The sequence below is a fragment of the Idiotropiscis lumnitzeri genome, chromosome 17 (genome assembly GCF_059441095.1).
Source record: "Idiotropiscis lumnitzeri isolate Australia: NSW breed Sydney's pygmy pipehorse chromosome 17, RoL_Ilum_1.0, whole genome shotgun sequence".
Lineage (NCBI taxonomy): Eukaryota > Metazoa > Chordata > Actinopteri > Syngnathiformes > Syngnathidae > Idiotropiscis > Idiotropiscis lumnitzeri.
In genome coordinates, this window is record NC_142407.1 from 5,956,854 (window position 1) to 5,983,720 (window position 26,867).

At 39.4% G+C, this 26,867-nt stretch overlaps 1 protein-coding gene across 1 annotated transcript; it reads right to left on the reverse strand.

Annotated features, from left to right (window-relative positions):
* Positions 1-391: 391 nt before the first annotated feature.
* Positions 392-26,851, reverse strand: jakmip2 (janus kinase and microtubule interacting protein 2). Its single transcript, XM_088280214.1, has 24 exons — positions 26,679-26,851; positions 19,596-19,843; positions 17,956-18,210; positions 17,405-17,647; positions 16,550-16,759; positions 13,195-13,293; positions 12,968-13,114; positions 12,749-12,889; positions 12,537-12,593; positions 12,053-12,175; positions 10,945-11,073; positions 8,163-8,246; positions 7,677-7,739; positions 7,439-7,537; positions 6,567-6,668; positions 6,418-6,471; positions 6,260-6,325; positions 6,111-6,179; positions 5,898-5,975; positions 4,679-4,729; positions 4,333-4,485; positions 3,740-3,805; positions 3,429-3,505; positions 392-1,995 (listed from the first exon to the last, which is right to left on the reverse strand). Exons 2-23 carry the CDS (start codon positions 19,722-19,724, stop codon positions 3,455-3,457), a joined length of 2,469 nt encoding a protein of 822 aa, XP_088136340.1. The 5' UTR covers positions 19,725-19,843; positions 26,679-26,851; the 3' UTR covers positions 392-1,995; positions 3,429-3,454.
* Positions 26,852-26,867: the final 16 nt, after the last annotated feature.

The window sequence follows — 26,867 nt, forward strand, 5'->3', positions numbered from 1 at the left end:
AATGTCAATAAAATAAGATGTGTGTGCATATATGTATTTCTACAGTTGCTTGTGCAATATTATGCATAAAAAATGCCACAAATATATTTAAATGATTTAAAATGAATATACGTGTGCTTAAACAGTGTTTTCAAAATTTCACCGTCTCATCGCTGCAAACTACTGTTAAATTGATATCTCACTTAATGGTGTCAATCATAACTCTGCATTAGTGTCTTTCTCAAGGTATATTTTTTGATATAGTGCATGTGTTGGATCCTGTTAGACTCAGGGAATGTGCACCTAATAAAATGTATATGAAGCCTATATTGTTGAGAATCGTGCAGTTAAAATAACGACCATCGATTTCCCCATTAATTGAAAATTCATCAAATACAAAAAAAAGACCATGTTTCATCCATCAAATCCAAAGTCCTTTTTGACTTTGTCCAGTTTATTTAATCATCTACGTGAAAGTAGGAGAGGGAGGGGGTCCAATTCTCGTTGAAAGACGGATAAAAAAAATCCTCGGAGTTAAAAACAAAATATATCGATTTAAATATACATTGCACAATAATTTCAACCACCTGGGGGCAGGAGGAATAAAACATGTTATCATAAGGGGCCTAGAATTAACAAGTCAAACATAGGGGGAAATGCATTTAAGGCAACTGCTCGTTAGCAAAGTTTGCACAAAAATAGTCTCGGTCATTCCCCGTGAAGTCAAGGATGGAACGTGAGGGCTGTATGAGGCCCACATGCTCCAATGGTAAACATTTAGAATGGCATCATATATTTAGCAGGGACTGGGTTTAAATTTTGGGAAAGAATAAAGACCAGGGGTTGTTAGTATGCAAATAGTTATTAGAAAAAAATAACAGCAGTCATTATGTGAAAATGATTAGTTTTGTTTTTATAGTCATTTTGTTTATAGCTAATAAAGATTCGCTTATATTCAAAACGGATGAGACCAATCAGTATCTGTATATATTTGTTCAAGGTTTGACAATATTTACAAGCCTGATCTTTCAAACTTTTAAAGGGGGGGTGCATTGGGATGAGTTAATGTTAAACAAGTCTGCCCTCGGCTGGTCAGCAAGAGCAACTACATTATGAAAGAACGAAAAGGGAGTGTTGGGGTGTTAATGCACATTCAACTTTTTTTTTTTTCACTTATGATGCCCCCGCCCAAAAAAAATCATACTTGCAACTGTCATCACAATAAATTATAAGCAATTTTTAAAAAATACAAAATTGCCGAGTTGTACCGCTCGAGCTGCAACAATTGTGATCGTTCACAAAATACGATGAAAGAAATGGCTTTAATGTACAGATGAACATCAAATGTGTATGTACTGGGGCTGAGGAGCTTCAGGAGGAGGAGTTCAAAAAGGGAAACCAATAAAACCAGAGAGCATAGATCTGACTTCCATCTGCGAGATTTTGGAGAAAAAAAACCCCAGAAGACAGTTGACTATCCCGTAACTTTGAATTCTCCATTGTTGTTCTTTATTGAGTCTCCCAACCTGAGTGTCAGTACACATGCCTTTGGAGCAGGCTGATGGTCCCTGCTTACGTTTCCATCCTTTTAGGCTTGAAAAGGGAGACAATCAGCTGTGGGCGGGTGTTTTTATTCTGTTCATTTCCCCCAGACAGTGATAACTGACACACAATAACATTATTATTAGTATTACTTTTACCCTGCATGGCAGAGACATTGTTTACTTCCCAGGCTTTGGTTTTGGACTTGTCAAAGCAACACATATGTGCATCTACATGCAACTGCATATGCACGTGTGTGTGTTCTCGTGTGTGTTTGTGTTTGTATTGTTCTTGCAGTCCTGCATCCTGAGAGACCCACTTAAAAATAATTAGAGCGAGCATCCACGGCCGGCCAACATCCAATTGACTTTGATTTGTCACCACAAAAATGGCCCCTGTTTCTCCACCGTACTCGGATGAAAAATAAATAACACAACAGTAGTGACAAACGGGATATCCGGACTGATGCACCACCTGCAAAAAACCCATATATAACAAATTAGTGTTCAATTCAACATATTCACCTCAAATTACATTCGGATGTTCAAAGAGTATTTTACCACATCAGCACAATGTATCCTAATGGACAATCAACATACATAAACTTTGTTCATGTAAACCTATGTACCATAAATGTTATGTTGTTAAACAACTATTCCAATAATAAGGGAAACAAAAATTCCCATTATTATGTCATTCCTATGTGCACATTACTGTCATTACTCAAATTTAATATATATTATATATTACATAAGTGCATCTCCATAAATGAGAAATAATTACTAGAAAAGTACTACTTTTAGAAAAGTTAATTTATGACAGTAGTTCAATTCAAAAGGGGTGGTAAACATAAACTGATTAATTAAACACATTACAACGACAAAATAATTGAAAACAAAAAAACAATGCCCACCTCATTATTACTTATTTTTATATCATATTTAAATTTGAATTTCTTGAGATAGTGAAAATGTTTAACTGCAAAGTATAATCATCCAAACTATATGAATTAAAAAAAACAAATTAAATAATTTCAGTATGTAGTATTAGTATTACATTTTGAATTGAACTACTCAAATATTAAATTCCCACAATACTCAAATTTATTGATACGCACCGGTATACAATACTATTATTGCATAGTACTATATTATCATAATATTAAAGATAAGTGTCATCATAATTATTGTGTTGTATTGTATAGTTATGATCAATATTCTTATTATTATTCTTATACATTACAAACATGACAACATGATGCGACATGTTAGCATATTCACAAGCAACATTATGCATTTGTTAATCTTGCATATTTAATATAAACTATTCTTGTCTGAATTATCGCAGACCACAACATTGACTGTCTAAGCTAATACTGAACCATAGCGCAAGTTATACAACAATATAAAAAGTGGGAAGGGAGAGGCAGAGGGAAAATATGAAATGTGGGTGTCAGGAAGCAGACTAAAAACATGAGAAAAATCTTCTTTTGCTCACTTTTGTAAGTATGTGGCTGTAATTTTTCTTTTTTCTTATTTTCTTTTCCACTCTCATTTTGATCACACCTTAATTCTGAAGGTCAGAAACCAGGAAGTGTTATCTAGGAACTTAATCATGTGTTAGTGACGAATGAGGCTGTTCTCATCTACAATGTGGCATATTTCCATCAAGCAGACCAGTCCCATCTGGAACTTTTTTTGCATTTACACTGACAAAAGTTGTAAACCATATCAAAATATCATCGCTTTATGTCACCGGTTGCAAGAGGTACCAAAACATTCATCAGCATACTTGGTGAAAACATGGCTGAAGAAACTAGACGACTTCCAGCTTTTAGTTGCTGCACTGATATTATTAATACACGGTCAATATTTGTTCACCCAAAGCACCCCCCCTCCATCACTCACCTCTGCTACGGGACACGCCAAAGACCTCAAGGCCAAAGGATAAAGGCAAGAGAAAAGAACAAGAATAGGAACAAAAACTGCCAGGAAAGAAAGCAAAAAGACAGGAAAAGAGAAGGTGAGAGAATTAGAGGAACATGCAGCATGTTAGTCACACAAAGAGGAACATACTGCGGGAAGTCAAAAATATTTCATGAACCAGAAAATAGCCTGCTCATTAACACAATAGTTTTCAGTTTTGTTGAAAGTCTTTGCTCTACTGAGTGACATTCTAGTTTTGGTTATTTTATACACAAGGCGGAGTAAAAGTCTACCTTTTCCTCTAGGTCTTTAATCTGCCGCCTTTGGATCTCTGTCTTGTCCTCAAGATCTCGAATTCTCTGCAAAAAATAAATAAATAAATAAAATTGATTCATTTGTTTCAAGGTTGTAAGAAAAAAGCCCAGTTAAATTGCAAAAAAAACATTTTTGTTCACCAAATTTAAAAAAAAACAAAACGTGCACACACAAAAGGAACGAAAAGGAAAACTACCTAGTACGTTTTAAAAACTAAAACTAAAACTTAAATAAACAACTTCTTTCAGAAATAATTTCATCCATGAGCTTCAGGTTTTATTTTGACGATATTTATATTAGTATTGCTGTTCGGTCATATAGAAGAAGGAAAACTTGTTAAGAACTGTAGTTCACAATACTCATTGTGACATGTTTTGAATCTTGCACTCGACAAATCCTTCATTTATGTAGTAAAAAACTAAAACTAATACTACAGCTCATAAAACAAAATTAAAACAAAGCATTTTTGGAAGAACACAAACCCCCCGTCAACCTCTGTAAAACGAGCAAAGTTTTAAAAACCAAAGCTAAAACTAGATAAAGTGGAGTGCGTGTTCATACTTGGACATACCTGGTGCGCCTGGTGCAGAAGCTCCATCCTTTCCTGCAGGATCTGACAGTCATACTCCCGACTCTTCCTCAGCATCTGCCTCCTCAGCTTCTCCACCGCCGTTCGCAGTTCATCCCGCTGAAGCTCGTCCAGGGGCTCTCCGTATTTGATTACCTACAGCCAGGAGGATGCAGCAAAGCATTGACGCAGCCACGACTAATCCTCACACTCGTGCATACTGTGAGAACTTTGCCACGAGAATCTGTGACTTTTCCTAATTTTTCCCAAGGTTTTTATTTAACATGTTCATTATTGAGAGGTTTTTCCAAACTTTTAGTGATGTCATTTTGTGTTGAGTTGAAATGACCTTGTCCTGCTGCAACGCGTTGTATAACGTCGCCTCCAACTCTTGGATTTGCTGTTGAAAAAGGGAAAAATTATCTGTTAGTAAGGGATAAGGCAGTGCTGTGGTCAACGTGCTTCGTTAACAAACAGTCATTTGATTCTGTATTGTGACGCAAATAATCAGATGGAACATTGATGGTAAATAAGTAGAATAAGGAAAAACTACACCTTGGCAAAATCTTCGAGATATATGCAATGATGGGAAATCCAGGTCCAGAAAGTAAAATCCAGAGCGGTTGAGTAGAAGTACAAGTGGTTAACGCCAAATTGTGGGAGGGTTTTTACTTTCTGGACCTTAATTTGCTATTTTGTAACATGTATATCATCTGTTTTAGATGAATTCCACAGACTGAGTGTAACTGTTTACAAAATAACACAAATATTGAAGTATTCAGCTGAAACATTGTTCCATGGCATGAGTGGCCTAAGAACTAAACAAGTAACTACAGTAAAGAATGAGCACCTGAGGAAAAATGAAATTATTGAAATACCGAATTTAAAATAATGATACATTATTTTGACACACAGATTCTATTCAAGTATCAATCCCGAGAAAGTAAAACAGTCCCAGTATATTTCCAACGTGTTTCTCCCATTAAATTTTAACAAGGTTTCACATATAGGATCATTTTAATCTGATTGGTTTTTTTATGAAGAAGAAGAAGAAGCCTCAACAGTGAAACTCATTTGCATAACAAATTTAAGGTTGTTTTAACTCAGTGGTCCCCAACCACTGGGCCACTCTGGACCGGGCCACACAGATGGAAAAAAACAAAACAAAACTTGCAGTTAACGCATGTCAAGATGGTAATTGTCTCGGTCGAATTTTGCTAATATTAAATACCCAAGCGAGCAAAATGAGTATCGATAGCACTTATGAAGCCCGCTCGTCACATAGAGCGGCGACCGACCTCTGCCCAACTCAAGCCTCCGCACGCCCCGCTACCAACCTTTCATCACATTAAACTGCCAGCACCCGGTCTGCAAAACTTATGGAGTCTCATGAACCACTCCATGACAGAAAAAAAGGTTACTCTTATCCTGACGTGCAAAAAAATATGTACAGTGCAGTAAAATGGTTTGATCGATTTTAGTGCATAAAAAAATTCATTGATGGCCTGACACAGTGCAATCGGGCCACAGGTAACTTAGGACCCTGCTCACATCGTACACGTGCTTACCATGTAGGCCTGGTCCAGGGCTTGTTTTCTATAGTCCAGCTCCTCCTCCAGGTATCCCTTCTGTTTACAGAACATCTCCTGTTGAGAGTGAAACTCAAATGTTAATGATTCCTAGCGGTGTACCTCATTTGAATATCCCAGCTAGGGGGGATAGGCTCCAGCTCACAAGTGCTATAAATTAATTTAAATGCCTGGTGTGAGTGTGTCGCTCACCATCTCAATCTCCAGGTCCATCATTTTCTGGTGCAGGGCCGCCTCAGTTCCCTCAATCTGTTGTATCCACTAGAAGACAGAAAAGATCAACTGAAGTGTGTGATCAACAGTCAAGTCTATAACTAATTGGGCTTGTCTACTAACGTTACCTTTTCTGCTAATGACAAAACGGTGCTGGCCTGAATAATGGCCACTTGTTCCTCATTTCTTAAGTTCTTAACACGCACACACACACACACAAAGAAAATGATATGAATGAGCATTATTTTCATTCAAATGAGTCGGAATAACGTGTGGCGTGAATTACCCCGTTGTCCCCAAGGATATCCAAAAGTTTGATCAAATCTGGTATGCACACATCCTGTGAAAGCAACGCATGGATTCCGTTAAGTCTGAAGCATGGAAACCGGTGGCGTGAATTACATGACCCAACTTAAGCAGTGTTCCATGCAGTACCTTGACGCCCTCCTTCATGCAGTAGATCTGCAGTGCACTGACTCCCTCTGAGAAGGGATGCATCCTCAGGTGGTTAAAAGGAGGCGACCTCCTCTCTCGCTCCTACAACAGCAAACGCGCATTGTCGTTAACTTAAATAGGAATGCACATCAACTGCACGCCTCCTTCATTTTCTTCCCACCATTAACTAATTCACGACCAGCCGAGTAAAAAAAATGGATATTTGACGTCTTTAGCCGTCATTGGCAGTAAATGAGTTAAAAAGTGGTTCACAATGGAATCCACAAAAACAATATATAAGTTGCATTGAGGCTGCAACTTGAGTAAGTTTGGAAAATTGTGTCTAATGGAAATATCCCGTGGAAATTTTTGTGACATGTCTTAATGTATCTGTTGCTACACAGTTGCTATGGTCCTTTTATGCTCTGTTCTTTCATGATGTCATATAGGCTTGATGTTTAGAATATTTAAGATCCGGTTACTCAGTGACACATTGTCAGTACGTCAAGCTTTTTTCGTGTGAGGATGTCAGCCATTTTCCTTGTGTTCTGAATCCAGGCCTGCTTGTTATTACTTGGAATTTTTGTATATAAAGACTTTTACGTCGCCACTTCCTGTCTGCTTCTAGGTCCAAACCCCACTCCACACGTGACAGAAATGAATGTATGTTTGGGCTCGACCAGCTGTTAGGGAAAATCACAAAATTCCCGAGGGCCACCACGCCCATGTGGATATAAATCACATCACTCTGTTCAACTTCTAGTCTGCCTGCTCATATTTTTGCATGGTTATCGCCTCACAAGGCAAAGTATTACTAATCAAGTGGGAACATTCTTTCAGGCTACGCAGGACTTACATGAAGTATGGCTCACCTCTAATTCTAGGATCCTGAATTCTAACAATTCATTTTGGTCTTTGGAATCTTGGAGCTCCTGCTGTGCACGACTGTACTCCATCTCCACTTTTTCCACCTGCACATCACACAGTTTACAAGGAAAATGTTACTTGAAGAAGCTTTTTGCATTGATGCCTTATTATTGTGCCATTAATCATTTTTATTTTGGGATTCATTGTTCCTAAAAAGAGTTAATGTGCTGATCGTTGTCCAACCTTCTCAAAAAGTTCCTGATTTCTTCGTAAGAACAGTTGTTTCTCCTCCACCCATTTGGAGTCCTGATGTAAGAACATACTTTACGTCAAACAATTTGAAAAATTCAATCTGCAGTGTCAAGTCTGAAGGGGATTGGTCTGTGTTAAGAGTTTTCTTAAGTGGCGACTAATCAGGTTCAACACACATACGCAACACATGACTTATTTCATTCGTCTTACGGATTCTGATGTTGACAGGGAACATTTTTTTGTTTGTTCCACTTATTTGCACCATGCAGAAAGCTTTCTATGTAGGCGTCATTCTAAGAATCAAATTTCAACTATTTTAGTTCCATGTCACTGCACTCACACAAGACATGTACCAAGTAAATCACATTTAAAAAATGCTCAGTGTCTGCTGATTATTTTTTTTTGTCTGAAATCGTGTGAGCATGGCTTGCAAATCATGCAATTTTATTCATGAGCATGTGATTGTGTGTGTCATACCTGACCCTTCAAGGTCAATTCCTTCTCCAAATCTTCGATTTTGGCCTTGTACCTGAGTATGTCTGCTTGGAGCTGCTCCTGAGCCTGAAACATTAAAAAAGTGTCCCATTACACTCAGTGATAGTGATCAGTCACTGCAGTGAACAACTGAGAAATAATATATTTGGGGACATATTATTGACATTTTGCAATGGGAGGAAATTGCTCTGACTGGTGAGCAAAAATCCTCAGCAAGTGTGTGAGTGAGGTGATACAAGCAAGCATCCGCTACACTCACCCACCTCAACAAAGAGTGACATACAAAGGAGCACGGCACTTTGGCGACCATCATGAAACGGGTTAAGAAAAACTTTTCAAATATTACTTTGTTTGGAAGTTTTTATATATTTATTAGGGCTGTCAAAATTAAAGCGTTAACTTGAGATTAATTTAAAAAAAAAAATCACCCAATTAAATATTTTAACTCAGTTAACTCAGTTTGATTTACTTAACAAAATAATTAGCACATCTTGCAAAGCCAAAGTCAAACACTGTATCATATTAGGTGAACATCTTTAGCACATCATCTCAGAACTAAAACACCCTGCTCAAAATACCACTGGACTGCAAACTAACACTGCTGGAGTGTGGTGCTTGTGGGCAGTTTTAAGAAAAATGCCTTTAACGAGCTCTCTGAAATCATCTACAAGGGTCCATCCATCCATCCATCCATCCATCCATTATCTATACCGCTTCTCCTCACTAGGGTTGCGGGGGGTGCTGGAGCCTATCCCAGATATCTGCGAGTAGGAGGCGGGGGACACCCTGAACTGGTTGCCAGCCAATTGCAGGGCACACAGAGACGAACAACCATCCACGCTCACATTCATACCTAGGAGCAATTTAGAGTGTTCAATCGGCCTACAATGCATGTTTTTGGAATGTGGGAGGAAACCGGAGTACCCGGAGGAAACCCACGCAAGCACGGGGAGAACATGCAAATTCCACACAGTATGGCCGGAGCCGGGATTGAACCCACGCCCGCTGATGTCTCTCACTGTGAGGCCATCGTGCTAACCATTAGGCCGCCGTGCCGCCCTCTACAAGGGTCAAAGAAAGCTATTTGAACAGTGTTTGATTGCATATTGCACTTCATATTTGGTGATGTAACATTAATTACAAGATATCATTCAAGTAAATACCTGTCACAAAAATAGTAGTAGAAAAAATGTGATTAATTTCAATTACGGAATTTTTGTTGCAATTAATTAGTTTAAAAAATTGAATCATCAACAGCACTCATTTATATACAATAATTTGTCCTGCATTGTGTCGCTATCCTTGCCTGCTTAATTAAGCTGATCGGAAAACGCAGGGATTGGTTTCTCCAGGGCAGCACATATAACATTCAAGTCCATCACTCCACTCGCAACAAGGTGTTTATTTTTGGCCACCAAAAAGTTGTATCTCATGGCCAATCAGTCATCATATTAGTCAGTTCAGAGGCACAAATAGGAGTTTGGAACGGGGGGGAACAGGGACAAAAAAATTCAAAATAAAATAAAAAAGAACAAGTACCACTTCACCGAAAATTCTTTTGAGCTCAACTCTCACCATCATGCGGTTGCGATTGTGGCTACCGCTGCATATTTAGTGAACTAAAAATGAAGCAATAAGCAATAAGCATTCTGACACAGAGAAAAGTTAGCGCATACAGAGAAGTCATCATAAAGGCCAGTCTTTTGCACCGATGAGTCTGTATATGAGTCTGTTCCACTGCACTAGATAACAGTAAATTGATTTACTGCATCTTTGAACAAGATAGTCGTCACTTTCATGAACATTATTTAATGCGCCATCATGTCTGTTAACTGAGAGAAACCAAATAGAACATGTGAGAGAATCCTGATTTCATCTGCTGACTCCAATGATTAGACAACAAAGCACTTCATATATACTGTATGGAGTTGAAACTGGCCTTGGGCAATTAGTACTCATTATTTGGATTTTGGCAAAACATAATCAAAGGAAAATGAACTTGCACAAGTACCCAATGTCGCGAAAGCACCCTGAATGCACCATGTTGCTTGCTCTGCAAGTGTGTGTTTTAAGCTGTTTCATGAAGCCTAAGTTGGACAGCAACAAAAAAAAATGACATGAGAAAAAGAAATAATGATGCTCTTAGCAGCTTCAGCAAACATCTTCATAGAGTCTTGCGGTTGATATGCACATTTTGGACCATATCATGTTCATTTCCGGGACACTGAACATTTCTCCTTCCTGAGTGGTATGATGGCGGGACATGTTTATACATACTTTCGTTTTGTTTGAACAGTGGCACCTTCATTCATCTGGAAATTGCGTCCGAAGAGGAAACAGTTTTGTGTGAAAGATCATGATTCGCTTCCTAATTTCTCAGCTGATTTTTTTTTGTTTTTGTTTTCCCGTGTTGTTACACAAAGAAGCAGTGTGTATTCAAACACATTTACAAGTGTGTCTCGATTCATCTCAAATGCGCGCGTAGACTATCAATCGACAATCGGAAGCTTCCAAAGACATGACATCAACATCTGTGTTTACCCAAATTGTTTAATCTGAAGAAAGGCATCATTGTCCAAAAAAATCTTGATCTCATGATTCTGGCATCATTTTGGTAAACCGAATTGACCTTACTCAAGGAAATGTTTGGTCTGATTTCATGTCAGGTCATCTTTTTATATAGTGTGTGCAAAACTTCTAGTTTGGATCTGAAAATAACAAATAAATAAAATAAAAATAGATAACAAAATAGTAGATTGTGTACCTTGGCTTCGATCTCAGCATCCAGAATGCCTCCCTTCTGTTCCTGCAGGAGGGCATATGCTCGCTGTAAGGCCTGGTATTCCCTAGTCAGCTGACGGAACCGCAGCTCAGACTCCTCGTTGGCAAGACCCTAATGAACAAACATTCAAGGACCAGAGCATTGACTGTCAATCAATAGCCTATGCATCTATTTTCTATCAATAGGGGGCCCCCAGGCCACATCCAGGCTGGAACTCTTGTAGCCCTTTTGTGAGATCAGAAAGGATTGGATGTTTTCACTGTAGCAGCGTGGCAAGATGCCACAATGCGCTTGAAACAATCCAGAGCGTCATCAAGCCCCCAAAAAGTTTTCATTCCAATAAGGTGGGGCAAGAAAAGTATGCCGGGGCTTGTCTGTTACTGCATCCATAAACTCGCTGCTGCGAATGCAATTTTTAACCCTTCATGGACGCTTTGCAAGCTGAAGAAGCCAAGATGCAAAAAGAAATATGGACAGTGAAAATAGGCAATTCAAAGAGCGGACCAATAAATTTGTTTTTGGTCTCCCTCTAACCAAAATGTTAGCGGACGATAGCCATGGTGAAGATGAAAAATTGGAAATATTGGCAATTTGTTTCAGGAGTGCTACGATTTGAAATTAAAAATTGTTTACGATCCAAAATTTTGCATTGTTACAGTAATTGTTTCACAATAAATTGGAAATTCCTAAAACGATTATAATTTTAGTGAAAATAATAAATAAAACAATTCCATTTCCAGACTCAAATTGCCACTTTCAAACCTGTTTTTTTTTTTTCACTGTCAAAAAAAAAAAATGGGCAAAGCTTTCAGGCATAGTTTGATGCACTGGACTTCTTTGATGAGATAAAACATGTCATAAATGTCATGAGGACGTCTGGACGTCTGTGCGGCTTCAGATCTCAGCGGTATTCAACTCGAGAAAGTTCCGTTGTGTAAAATAATTTGAAAAGCGGTGACAGAGACGTAATCATCTGAACATGTAGAACATTTTGAATGCCAATATCTCTCAAATGCATCATCTGGATCGGCTCATGGCAAAACCCAGTTCAATATTTCTTCAATCGGAGGAGTGGAAATAAAACCATCACCTCATCCAGGTCTTCATCGGGAGTTGCCGGTGTCCGGTCCATGCGGAAAGAAGCCACAGAGGATGTTTCAGAATCCATTGACTCTTCATCATACCCGAAGAATGTGTCCACAACAATGTGCCTCTGCACAAAAAAAAAAATTAAATTAAATTAAATAGGTGGAACAAAACATTGGAAACGTTCCATTTGAGATGCTATATCGAAACTTCAATAACAATGACGGTGAGAGCAAAGTTACGGCTTTTGGATTGGATCTCATTCGCCTGTGTAGGTGTTCCTAATCCTGTGGCCATGAATGTATCTTCTAGACCAATTAACTAAATTGTTCGTTTGTATAAGAGCACGTTCCAAGTAGTGCCACAAGTTACAACACACTGGGTAAAATGCCACACGGACCGTAGATATATTGTTTACCGGCAAATTATACAACAACTACAACAATGTTGCCTTCTAGAACATAAGTTACAATCTGAAATGCCTTTACCTTAATTGACCTGGAACTCCTTTTATGACGTTTTTTCCGAAGCAGTTTCTCTCTGTCCTGGAACCAAAGACGAACTGGAAATCAATCTCATGCTTACAAGACACTTACAGAAAACCCAGATCTAATCATTTTGATCTTTGTGTGTGAACAAGCGAGCAAGCTAAACGACCATGTGCTCACGATTACGATGCTCCTGCAAAGGCGAAACATACTCTTGCAAGCTCGTCAATCATGCTCTGCTGCTCCAGGACTTGAAGCTTGAGAAAGGCGATTTCTTGGTCATCATGGGCTTGGTCCAGGTCATTCAGAGACTTGGGTTTCTTAAGTGGCGGTTGGGAGCTGATTTTTTCCTTCTGATAACACAAATGGATTCATGCTGAAGTCATTTGGACTGTGCTGAACGGAGGATACTCGCAGGACTCGGGGCTCACCATCTCAAGGTTCTCCTTGGCCAGATTCCTTGCTTTCTCCTCCAGCTTCTGCATGGTCAGCATCAACTCATCATTGCGCTTACTCAGCAGCTTGTTCTTGTCCAAAAGCGGCTTGCACTGCTTCTCCGTTTCTCGCACACGCTTCAGCTGCTCAGAGAAACACCAAATGTTAGCGGAGGGGGAAGAGAAGCTGCAGGCAATGATGGGAAAGTCAGGATTCAGCATACAAGTTCATTCCGCTCGTCACCCAGCAGCGAGTTTCGGTCCTCCAACTTGCGAATCGTTGAGTTGAGCTCAGCCATGCGCCTTTGATTTCTTCTCAGGTCCTGTAAAAAATTAAATAAAAACAAGCGCATCTTAATAGGTCATTATGACCGAGAGGCTGCCAGGATGGCCGAGTGGTCTAAGGCGCCGCGTTCAGGACCCAGTCTCCCCAGGAGGCCTGGGTTCGAATCTCGAATTTCCTCATTGTGGGACTAATAAAGGGAATATTATCTTATCTTATCTTACTTTATCATACTCATGTCAATAGCATTGAGTGTCTGGTTATTTGGTAAAATTGTCACTAACAAATGAGACAAAAATGTCAAGAAATACTTGGCTGTTTATTTTTTTTAACAGATCAGTCCAAATTGACACATCTAGAAGTTGCCATGTTTGTGAAGGAGGTGTTTTGATTATCCCTCAAACATTGTTTAAACCAAGGACATGTGATCCTAACATGTAGCTAGCCTACCTTGTTGTTAAAAATGTGGGGGGTATATGTACAAACTGTTAGAATTCCTACAGCTTTTATCTGGTTTGGATGTAAATCTGAAAGTCTGCAGTTAAAGTTTCAAATGCATTGTTGTGGTGTTTAAAAAATAATAAACAAATAAATGTGTGTGTTTTTATGTACCATTAATATTGCAGTTTAATACATGGCAGACTAATATTAGTAGATTGGATTAGAATTATGACACAATTTAGTATACATGCATAATATAAGATTTTTTTTAATAACATGATCTTTTATTTAGCAGACTAATTTTTTTCCAACCAGTGGAGCCAAGCCACCTATTTTTACATAGGAAAAATCTCACCTCATTTTAGTCTCATTTTAGTCAAAAATGAATTTAATAATGGGTGTGAACACTCGGCTTGTATAGTTTAATATAAAAGTGACATATTTTCAGGCAGCCATGATTTATTCTGATGGATGAATGGCAAGAGATTAAGCCAACAAAGAGCTTTTTTTTGTGCCTGTCACTATATGCCGCTGGCATAGACGGGAAAAACAAAATAACAATAATAGTAATAAACAACTATACAAGACATAAGTGCTTTTTCTAAGTGTCAACGCATATCAAACCGAACCGAAAACCGCTAACACAATCCTGCCATACAACCCGAACTGTGGATTTTGTGAACTGTTCCGCCGTTAATCTGCATATACACCTAAATAATGTTACACGGAATAGGACATCATTTCAGCTTCCACTCTTCTGTGAGGACTCCAAGATTTTAAAGCACATTTCCAATAATTTTTATTGATAGGACCTGAAACAGCCGCCTGGCTCAAAACATTTTCATGAATCAATAAAATACAATACAATGTACTTTCTTGTAAGGGACACAAAAGGCTGTCGAAGATGCTGGGCTCAGATAAAATGTATTGATTGTGTGGAATATGCAGGCTTTTCCAATCCCTGATTGATGAAGAGCCATGCTATAATATCCAGCTATTTTCTTTTACACTTTTACTAATTGATGGCACTGGTGAGCTGGAGTCTAAGATGACTTTGGTGGGAAAGCGCCACTTGTGTCCAATTACCAGTGTGGCAACCAAATGAGTTCAATGAACAAAAGTTCATGAACTCGTTCATATTTTGGGAGGACATGAACCGAGCGTAGTGTATTGCTGCCTCATGAACGGTCCCTGAACACACACATTCAAGCATCTGTGAAGAGTTTTTGAATGATAGTTTACTTTTGTTTCAGAGCGCCAGGTTTCGTTTGACTTCCCGGATAAAACCGGAGACACTGTAGTGCTATGGCGCACATCTTGTCTTTTTTTTTTTTTTTCCCCCTTTTAAATTGCATCTTTTTGTCCTGTAGGCAAAATAATTCTCTTACTGCGCTGACAGTTTCGACTGTCACGCCAGCCTTTGTCAGAAATCTCACCTCTTCCTTGAGTGACGTGTCACAAGGTAAGAGAAAAACAAACAAAGTATGATCTAGTTCATGGCTCAACATATATTAAAATGTTGAATCATGACCTGAACTAGTCCGGGAATGCAATAAAAATCTCACATATTTGAACTGATTGGCTTCAGGGTTTACAACTGTCGTGCTTGCATCTGCTTGTTTCATTGCTCAAGGTTGTACTCACACTAGACATTTAAAATCTGGCTGTCATGATCCGCGTCGGGCATGACAGCCTTTTGTTATTGTTTTCATATGCATGCGGGTTTTGTTATTGTTTTTGTTGTTATTTTCTCCCCTCCTTCCTGCCATGTGCCTTTTCCTGTCTGTTTTGATCAGCTGAGCAGGGGCGTTTCCCCTCAGCACCTCGCCCTCACCAGCCACGCACCTGCTCCTCATCAACGATCACACACCTGCTCCCCATCTGCTCCCCTGATTACCGGACTACTTAAGCCTTCCATGCTCTCAACCCAGTGTCGGGTCATTGCCGAAACTCACGGACAGCCACGACCACCTTTGTTCACGTTCTGCTCACGTTCTGCTCCTTGTTCATGTTCATGTTCATGTTCATGTTCATGTTCATGTTCATGTTCATGTTCATGTTCATGTTCATGTTCATGTTCATGTTCATGTTCATGTTCATGTTCATGTTCATGTTCATGTTCATGTTCATGTTCATGTTCATGTTCATGTTCATGTTCATGTTCATGTTCATGTTCATGTTCATGCTCTGGTTCCCCTCTTCGTTCCCGTCTTTCAGTGTTGTTCCTCGCCCTGCCTCCCAGTCTAGTCACGTTAAGTTTGCCTTTTGATATTTTGCACCCTGCCACATTGTTTGCCCTGGTTTGTCTATTCAATAAATCCCCTTTACGCTACCCACCTCCTTGCCTCCTTCCCTTTGGGTCCATCCCCTCCTCGCCGACCGGCGAGTCCTGACACTGGCAGGAGTCGGCCAAGTCCTGAAGCCCCACTCTCATTGCTCTTTGAATATCATGGCTTTGGAGAGTTCCATTGCTTAACCTTACCTATGTGCATTCCAATCATGACAGCCCATGGGGGGAAAGTCTGAAATTCAGAGAACTTGCACTTGTGGGCTTAAGCATGGTTTAATTAGTTATGCAGAAAGGCAAGCCTCATGAGCTGTCACATTACAGAAACCGGATGAGACACTGATAACGCACACACATCGTACATCGGAGTTCATGACAACCGATGAACCGTGCAGCATTGCTGATACGAAAGCAGTCATGAGATGTTATTATTGAAATCGGAATATGTCTCTGTAGATTGTTAGTCATGCATGTTAAGTTGTAACATCTTAAGTTGCTTTGATACATCCTTTGTGGACGTGTTTCATTATTCAGTGTGCAGAAGGAGGAACAGGACGGATGCACTTACTGGGCTACCACAGTGCTCTGCGCCATCTCCAACACGACCCGGAATCTCTCTTTTCGGGCTTCCAGCGCCACACTCGGCCTCCTTGACCAGGAAAAGCTGCTCATCCAGCGCGTCCTTCTGAAGCTGCAGCTTCTGGAGAAAACCCGAGGTTGACTCCATCTCCTTCTCCAGAGAAAAGATGGTGCGATCTTTAGCTTTGATTTCATCCACCTGTAACAAGAGAGGAGCAAATAAAGGGAATTGTTTAGCCTACATTTTGTCCTACGCAACAAAGTACACTTACAGAATAAAATGCAATCATATGAGATTTATTTATTTATTTATTTTTATTAATTATTATTTTATTTTTATTATTTCTATTTACACTGGAGAAAGGAGCCCTCCAATCTCGCTGTACACTGAGTATAATGACAATATAGGGAATTCTGATTCTGATTATATTTATGGTCTTCATACAAATATTTACTATATATATTTACAGACTATATCGTAAACTTATAATTGTAATTCACTGCCAGCAATTTCAGAGCATTTGGACCTTTTCAAGACCCCAATGGATATTGTGTTTAAATATTAAAATTAATAAATAATAATAATCAACCAAAGGAAAGAATAGACTCAGTCCTTAAACTAGGAAATTAATTGTGACATTTTCTGATCTTTTATAATCAGCAGTAGAAGAAAAAGGTAGTTTATCAAAATGCAGTGAACTCACAGTAAAGTTATAATTAGCTTGAAATTTACAGTGGAGCAGCATCAGACCGCGACCCCCACACATATTCACTTCAAAAAACATAATTGACAAGTACAGTCGTCAATGGCATTGAATGATCAGTTTCAATGACATTGCATTACCAGTCTCCGGATGTCTCGTTCACAGTCCCACTTGATCTTGGAGATCTGTTCCTGGTGCTGCTGGTGCTCCAACCGCAGGTCGCCAGCCTTCATCTTGTCTGCCTGGATCATGTTGCTGAGAGCCTCGTCCGTCTGCTTCTTGGTCGACTTAAGCTCGGCTATCTCCTGGAGGAGCTTCACTCTCTCCTGATCGAAGAATCGACGAGCGTCCTCCTTCGCTTCAAGAGTCAATGCTGTGCGCACCTATTGACACAGGCGACATATTGGATGAGAGAGCAGTAGGTAGGTTGGTCTTTCGGGAGAAAAAAAATATTGTTAAAGTAACAAATAACCTTTTAGGAGTAGGAGCAATCAGTTTTAATCATGATCAAGAGAGGGAGGGCTGTGCCGCTGAGGGTGTGGTCAATTGACGGATCCTTAAAATGCGTTGCGCTAATTGCGCATTAGAGTATGACATGGTGGATGTACATCGTCATGGCTAAGTGGGCAAAACTCAAACAAACTTTGCAAATTTCCACTTTCAACACACCCATTCTTCGAAACAAGTTCACCTTTTCGCCACTGCCGTCTCGTATGGCGCTCAGTGCAGCCTTGAGCCGCTGATTCTCCTGGTCTTTGATTTTGGCATGGCGTGCCAACTCTTGCTCATGCTGCCGCGTCAGATTTTCCCGGAGGGCCTGGAGCTCTTTTTGTTTTTCCTCATGCCACTTGGCCCGCTGCTCCGTCAGCAAGGCGGTGTGGCGGTGCTGCTCCTGCTCGCGCACCCGCTTCACCTCCTGCACTTTGTCACGCTCCAGCTTGCTCACCTTTGCACACGTGAAAGACGCCAAATGTCAGCAATTTTGCATCCTTGTTCATGTTATGTTTCACCAATATATGTTCTTTTTGTCACTCGCGTCATATCTATCATTTCCAAGTTGTGTTATGATTGCAGAAAATGATGATGACGCTTGGAATGCAAATGCAGTATTATTGAGCAACTCGCTGACACGCTCGTCTGCATTACCAAATATGAACCTGTTGAACGCAAGTACAGTTCATATAACTTGTGGACAGCACGCAAAAGTAGCAAAATGTACACCATGTTGTGTGCGCACTACATGAGTGAAGAGGATTATTAACCGCAATACTGCAAGGAAATGTTAAACTGTGACTGGTGTGATTGTGTATTAACTGGTGTTATACAACATATGTGCACAAGAGCCTTAAATAGTGGCTCAAAAACATTTTCCATATCATTATGTTTCAGAATGATTGATGATTGATAGACAGCAACCAAGTTGATCTTCACAGAGTTGGAGTTGCTATGGTCATAAAGATTTGTCATAGAGATGGGCTGAAATTAGATTCTGACGGGATGATAACCGTGAGTAAAAATATCACTTTTGTAAAATTACAGCTCTTCTGTATTCATTTTTCTTAGTAAGAACTTATCCGTGGGCTACTAATGATGTCCTTGGGGCTAACCAGTACCCACTAGCACAATTTGTAACCATTCTTTTTAGGACAAAACTCTTTAATCAACAAATCAGCAAAATGCCATGTTGGCAAGGTTTGCTTTCAAATGTTGTGCCTTTTCTGCAACAATGATTCCAATATGCAGTGCGGCCTCAACGAGGCAGGTTCGACCTTCCTATTACGCCTTCCTAATTCATTAATGGAGGTCAAACTGCATATTATTGTTGTAACATGTAAATCAATAACAGTGGTTCATCTATTTATTTATTTTATTTTATTATTTAGAGTTATTATTACAGGGACAACACAGAAATACAGATCCACTTCCACGAGTTAAAGTTAAAATAGCTCGGAATGAAATATTCTTTTCTGTAAAGATGTCAAAGCATGTTTCTTCCACAAGTCAGTGCATGTAATTTAAGTACGAGTGTATGTACATACATGCTCGCAGAAACAATTAACTACTAAGCACAGTACATCTGTCCTTGTCTTTAATAATTGTCCTCTCTACAGTCATGTATGAGATGAAGCCTTTCCAGGAGAACATGCAAATGAGAATTTCTTCACTGGAGGCATAATACAAGCACTAATCACAATTCCTCCATGCTGTCCTGTATTTTTTGACATATTTACAGGATGTGTCCAACAGCATGCGACAGATCCCTTTGAGATCTCATATGAAGACAATAAGCAAAAATGTTCACATCGTGTTTGTGGGTTTGTTATACAGTACCTTGCATTTTTCTTGGTGCAGTTCGATTTGAATGTCAGTCAGCTTAGACCTGAGATCTTCATTGGCTGCTTGCAAGGCAGAGATGAGAGCTTCGGGCTTCTCGCCCTTTGCACGCCCTTTCTTGGCCATTGATTCGATTACGAGAATGTCCCTTCTGGTGCGTTCATGGAGACTTCACAGAATTGGTCCACGGTGCTGCCAAGGCTTCCCGTTCCTCCTCTTCTTCATTCTCCTGTTAGACAAAGGAGCTGGGCGAGCCAGCAGAGACATTTTCACAGTTACAGAGAGGAAAGTAGTAAAAGTAGGGTGTTAAAAGTACAAAGGGAATGGGGCTAAACAATTAGTCACATTGAAAATGAGATTTTTCAAGTGCAAAGGCTGCAATTTCACTGGTCATTTGAAGGAAAGGGAGGGAAGTCAACGCTGCTTTGAACTAAAGCTGCAATATGTGCATTATTTCTGGCAAAATTCCTGTCTCACAAGGACTGGAGGCCAATACCACACCTTAATGTGATCTTGTTCTTTCGAGGTTTCATTCGATTAAGTGCCCTTCAAGGGGTTAAAAAGGCTTGACATACAAACAAAGGCTTCAATTGCTGAAGGTTGTTCACTTCGACATACGTATTAATGATTCCAATTTCTTCGGTTCATGAAAACCACCATCCATAGGCAGTCAAAGAATGTTCTAAGATGATCAACTGTAGCAATTAATTTTCAATTGCATGACACTATGCATTGGACGTAAGAGAATTCCACAAGGTGATTTGAAGTCATCATGAAGGGAATCGAACTTTCACAATTTGCAGTTCAATAAATCAAGTCAAACAAACGTTGAAAAAAAATGTCGATCTCCACAATGATGGGCAGGCAATACAAATGGATTAGAAAAGCGTTTCAACAACGCATGAGATTTCTCCCACGAGCATTTTTTTTAATCAATTACAGTACAGAAGGAATAAACAATGAGTTGGTTGACTATGTGGAAATGATAATTAATTGTGTCTTGTAGGGGTGGAAAACTTTGAATCAGACCTTTCCACTTTAAAACATATTAAGATATGTACTGAATCAGTTTTAAGTTCTAGAAAGACAGAAATTTATTTTTATATATCGAATTAAAACGGTTCCATGAACCAGCCTCAAATCATACGACATGCTTTGCACCCAATGTATCGAGATACATATCGAATTAGGCCTGCACGATATGCGGTTTGAACATCGCGATTGCGATGTGCGCATGCACAATAGTTACATTGTAGGACGTACAATGTTTATTTTTGTTTTTTAGAACACTGAAACTTTTGGTTTGTTTCATAAAAGCAGCACGCTACACTATGCTCTACATTGTTGAGACTACACAGACTGTCTTGCTCACGCCCCCTGCTGATTAGTCAACCCCCGCCTCCATTCTCACAGCCAGTTTCTCTGCAGCAGAAGCGGCAGTAGATTTAGTCCCCAAAAGAAAGTCAACATCCAAATATGGCGGTATTTCGGCCATAAAAATGAATATACAACACACAAAAAACCCTGTGCCGACAGTGCCTCGCCGTTGTTGCTGCAACACGAGGTAATACAACAAACCTGTCTGACCATTTGAATCGCTATTACGAGCCCCCATATAACCAGTTCAGACTTTTTAGTGGGACCCAATGTAAAACTATCGCCTCAAAAAACAATGACAGACGCCTTTATTATAACACCTTATGATAAGAAGTCCAAACAGCATAGACAAATCACGAATGCAATAACTTTTCATGGGGCAAAAGCGAAAGCGAAAGCAACTCAAAGAGAGGTTTGAAAAAATGATCCGCACGCTCGACAAATGGTATAAAATGCCGTGGCGCACGTATGTCTATCAAGTGGCCATCCCAGAGCTGTATAATAAACAAAGCAAAGTCTTCCCAAACAGAGCTATTTGAGTCATCTGGTGAAAAATTTTCTAGTTTTAATATCGCAATGTATATCGCAGCCTCCCCAAAAATCGCAATGTAATTTTTTTCCAATATCCTGCAGCCCTATATCGAATTGTCTTTTGGAGGAGAGATGTCTTAGAGGGTGCGCTACTTTTCTGCAACCAGTGGTGGCGCTGTTGACAGCGATGGGAAGTTGGCGGGTTTTTTCTGCTCAGTACAACACTTGTGTTGACAGGGATGGCAAGGGCAATTAAAACAAGATGAAGAGAGAGAGACGTACAATATCAGTGGCATTTTGCTGGTAGTCGTCAATCAGTTGCCTTTTTCTGTTTCACCACTACTTATTTCTGTCTTTCTAAATTGAGCAATTTGAGTTAGCTGACCACTAAATCTTCCTGATGAGTTGGATGGGGACGGCGATACAAAGATAACCACAGAGCAAATTACATAACATTACTTAAAAGATTTTGCAATACAGATTAAAAAATAAAGTCACATGGAATCAACATGTACGTAACACAACCGCAATCTTTTTTAGGTCACTCTTGTGGAGCATGGCCAAAGAAAACAGGGCCCGCATTTGTAAAGGCAGAAATTACACATGCAATCCCTTTTTTGATTGAAAATAAATAAATACAAAACAGTATATTGTTATTGTGTTGTTCCTGCCAGTCAAAGGTTTCATTCCTACTTTCAAAAATGAAAACATAAAAAAAAGAAAGTCAGTCTTGTGTATCTTATCAATTTTAATCAAACACTAAAAGCTTCCAGTTCTCTCCGCTATGTGTCTGTCGAGAGTGGGGGTGGTGACAGAGATGAGTAGTTTTACTTTATTTTTGTTTTATTTAGTTTGACTTGACAGTGCTTGACTGATAAAGGTTACAGTTTGAACCTGGAACTAAATAAGGCCCCAGAAGACCTCTCAGCACACACGGGCTGGCCCACGCTAAATTTTTAAAAATTAAAAAAAAAAAGAAAAGCAAGGAAAATTTTAAAGCCATTAAAAGATGCAATACTAGTATTAACCACACGATGCCAGACATCACTCACCTACACCTTCAACACGGAGGCTGGAATTGTGAAGAAGACTATGTCATGGCTTCAACAACACCAACCTCAAAAGTACACAAACGACAGATTTTTTTTCCCCACATCCTTGACAAGTTTTAAGTACATGAGAATTTTCAAAAATAACGTCCTCCAAAAATATATGAATATTTTAAAATATATTAAATACTTATCAAAACATAATCCAAATATTCAACGCTTGATAATGCAGATGGCATAGCGACAAAACAGTCTCACCCTGTTTACTTTGAACTCTGGGCTCCACTCATAGACCCAAGTCTGCAGATCTTAGAGACCTACTGGGTTTGTATTCATTCAATCAGTATTTCCTTGATGCTTTTAGGACCCAAAGCATTCACTCGCGATTCATAGACCAAGAGCAGGATTTGAAAAGCTATTCTACAGCTGATTATGATCCAGTCTCTTTGTTCTGGTCAGGACCCGAGCTGCAGCGTTTTCAATTTTTTATATATTACTATTTTTTTTAAGTGACATTTATCACAGAATTTCTGATGATCTCTCAAGACACACGAAGGTCACACGGGATCCTGGTTGGGAATCACCACAGAAAGGCATCCGTGTGATATTCGAATTGCGGGGTAAAAACAGCTAACCATAATTGACAATCATGTTTCTGGCTCCCACGGCTCAAAAATCTGATTAGTTTTTAGATTTACACAAGACATGAGCTCTTTGATGATGACTGGGTCAAGACGATCGAAAACATTACTGAGCCTATGAAGATAATGAGTCATCATTTTGGCATTGCCATGTACTACACCTTCATGCAAAGCCAGCCACAGTTTACCAGGACTTCTAATACGGTATTAACCTAGAAACCATTCAGAGCGGCCAAAACCAGATGTGAATTTACTGTATTTTCCAAGCTGATTACTGTCATATTTCATCTTCCGACAGCAATCTGCTGGCAAGTCCACCAAAGGGTCAGACAAGCTTCTCTGGCATTATAGCAAAAGAAATCTGACCAGGCGGGTTAACCAGATAACAATTCATTTTTACTCAAGAAAATACAGTCTTTGTAGAATCAGTGGCTGTCCGAAATGTTCTGCAAGACAGTTTTGTGGGGTGGCTAGCTATTCTTCAAATAGAGTGAGCCAAACAACAGAAACTGGGCAAGAAGAATGGTGTTACCATTGCGGGTGCAGGAGTTTATTAGTGATGGTGGAATGTCAGGTTGTGTGCAAAGAATACTATAATATGTAACACACTGACACCACTTTTGACTGTAAAGGTAAATGTTCCACACATTTGACCAGAGACCTAAAATAGTCATGATTGGTATTTTTTTTTTATTTTTAGCTTTGTCTTTTGTGACGTCCCAATAGCAAAATATGGGTGAATCAACGTTGAAAAACAAACCAAAGTACAATGTAGATTCAATGTAGATTTTGAATCACAAACTTCAATGCTGGCAATATGTTGTGAAAACAAGACTGATTGACCATCAGCTTTCAACTAAAACAAAAAAAAATACCAAATATCAACCTTCTTAACCCCAATTCAACATTGAATTAACATGTTTTGTTTTCTGGGGTCTTGTTTTCTTGTGGATCATGGGCTGTCATTCTCGTTATGCTTTTTTGTTTGACCCTGGGCTTGTCAGCCTGGTGCCTTGTGTCTTTCAATCAGCTCCCTCAGCCACTTGCGCCTTGTACAGGTGTTTCGCATTGTCGTCAGTTTGCTTAGATTTAGTTTGTCTTTGATTTCTGGTTGTGTTGTCCAGTATTCCGGAGTGGTTTGTGTTTTTCTAATTTCTTGAGACTATGCTAATTTTGTTTTGAAAAAAAAATAAAAAAAAATATATATATAGAGAGATAGATAGATAGATAGATGTGCCTCTGTGTGTTTTCTCCTGTTTCCTGCCACATTCCAAAGACTTGCATGTTATATATATATATATATATATATATATATATATATATATTTATATATATACCAACGACCACTACTACACTGACAAGTACCAGCAAATAGTTTTTTTACTGTAGCATCGCTGTTTATCATTATAGTATATATTCCAGAATTGCTTTGAAATTGAACCAAAATTGCAAACATAAGTCCAGGCACTTTTGGCAAACCAACCAAAGGAACCAAAGATTGACCAAACATAATGACGTTCTATAATGATGATGATGTAATAAATGCCAAAAAACTACACCCGCACATAAGTGATCGCTCAACCATTAGCAACATTTTTAATCTTTGCTCCTCACTTGTACATTTTGAGGCGACTTCCTTGTTAATCCGCATTATGCAATGCAATCGTCAAAAGCTCGATGAAAGGCGCCGCAAATGAGCAACTTGGCAACTTTAATGAGTCTGGCGTAATATCAACTCAGTGGATGGATGCATCTAATGATGAACAAAAGTAAAAAGTAAAAAAAAATTTATGTTATTTCTGAAATGTTGTCATTACCGGCAGTTTGTTAATTATGCATCTCCAAATTACAAAGCAGGACTGTTGTGAAATGTTGGCTATTTTATATAAACCATTTCAAAAGGGGCAGCCTGGGCAAAATTGTGTGGTCAGTTTCCTAATTTAATAACAATACGCGTTCAGAATGGCATGTTATGCTAGTACAAGCTGCATGTTAAAATGACCAGAGAATGTTTAAAAGAGACACGTCACTCCACAATTAAGTGTGGTTTTGTTTATTTTTTTAGATTTCCTTTCTAAACAAGCATGGCTATTCTTTTCCTTTCTTTGTGATGTGAGACATCAGCAACCCTCGTCCCAGCAAGTGTGGCCAAATTTGCCCTCTAAAAATAATAATAATAATAATAAATAGGGCTTTGGTGCACAAATGAACACATCCATGGAATTTTACAGAGAAAAATGTGATATGAAAAAGACAAACTTTGAGCAACTCTGCTTCTTCATTGGTAATGTTTTCAGAAGAATTAAGTCCTGTTTTTATGAATGTATGTGGTTTTTTTTAAATATATATTTGCCCCAAGATAAAATAGGAAAAAAACATATTCCATATTCCGAACCAATTCCAATTTGAATTGCAAAATCTGTTTTGTATGAAAACGTGAGGGCACCAGATGGAATTGTTCCCCCTTAAAATCTGCCATCCTAGAATTGTACTTCAACCCGGGTATCGAGATATCAAATTGTCTTTTATTGGGGAGATGCAATTCTTGCTTCAAACCAAGTGGTATCTGACTTTAAACTTATGACAGACAATTTGATTTTATACAGATCAATTCCACAATAATCCATTAATTGCACCCCACTGGAAAGATTGGGATCTGCTATTCTTCAATTTCTGTGATGTTTGATAATAAATCATTCACAGATTAATTCAAACTAACCTCACTATTAGAGTTTGATTGCTTTACATACTGCACAAACATGTAATAGTAATAACAGTATCAGTTAATTTGGAGGAGGAGACCTGTTGTTATAATTGAGAATCATCTACAACCACATTCCTAGTTTCTATAACAAGCTACTAATGTTAGCATCCAATAGCCATGATCACCTTTAAAAGACTTCATAGTGCGACAATTGGTCCCCTCTCTCATAATGGGGGTGTGTGTTTAAAATTAGGCCAGTGTGACACCCCCGAGGCAGATGCGGGCTCGCAGACAGTAACGTGTACCACTTTCCAAGACCCAATGTGGACCACCAGCATCATCCACTTGTGGGCATCACTCCACACTTAACGTGAACATGCAGTGAGGATGCAGGCTCCACCAACCAGCTCATGCATGGCTACTTGCACGCTCCATTATGGTGCTGAAAATGGCCATTGAGTACTCCCCCCTCCTCCTCCTTCTCCCCTCAGCCGCCTCCCACGTCACCCGAGAGGTGCAGGCCGAGATTCTCCCACTTCCGACATGCAAGGCTAAACCGACGCTGCTGGCCAAAATACTGCAGAACCTCGCTTTGATGCAACGTTGTCGCGACAAAAATCAAAATCGACGTACTGTAGGTTCGAATCAAGTCGGTCGTAACACAGACGAGCGTCAAAGCATGATTGCCAGTTGCCAGCCAAAAAGGCCCGCTAGTAGCGGAAAAGCCCCACGCTACACGGTGCTCGGGCACGAATGTGGACGTTGAGCGTCGTCTTACCTCACAGTCCGATGCGAGATATCCGAATGGGCGGGAAATGCACTCCATGCCGGGGTGATTATACGTCTTTATAGATGGCGAAAACAGAGGTGAGCATCATCATCAGGCAGCTCGATGAGGTGATGATGAGGGTGAAGAGGATGAGGAGGAGGAAGAGGATGCTGAAGTTTAGCCCCGCCTTCCTCGTCA

Excerpts from the sequence above, each read along its gene's own strand:
- jakmip2 (XM_088280214.1), bottom strand. The coding sequence starts at position 19,724 with ATGGCCAAGAAAGGGCGTGCAAAGGGCGAGAAGCCCGAAGCTCTCATC. Across the intron at positions 18,211-19,595 it reads TGCACCAAGAAAAATGCAAG|GTGAGCAAGCTGGAGCGTGA; the intron begins GTACTGTATAAC and ends ACGTGTGCAAAG. Across the intron at positions 12,890-12,967 it reads CCAAGGAGAACCTTGAGATG|AAGGAAAAAATCAGCTCCCA; the intron begins GTGAGCCCCGAG and ends TTGTGTTATCAG.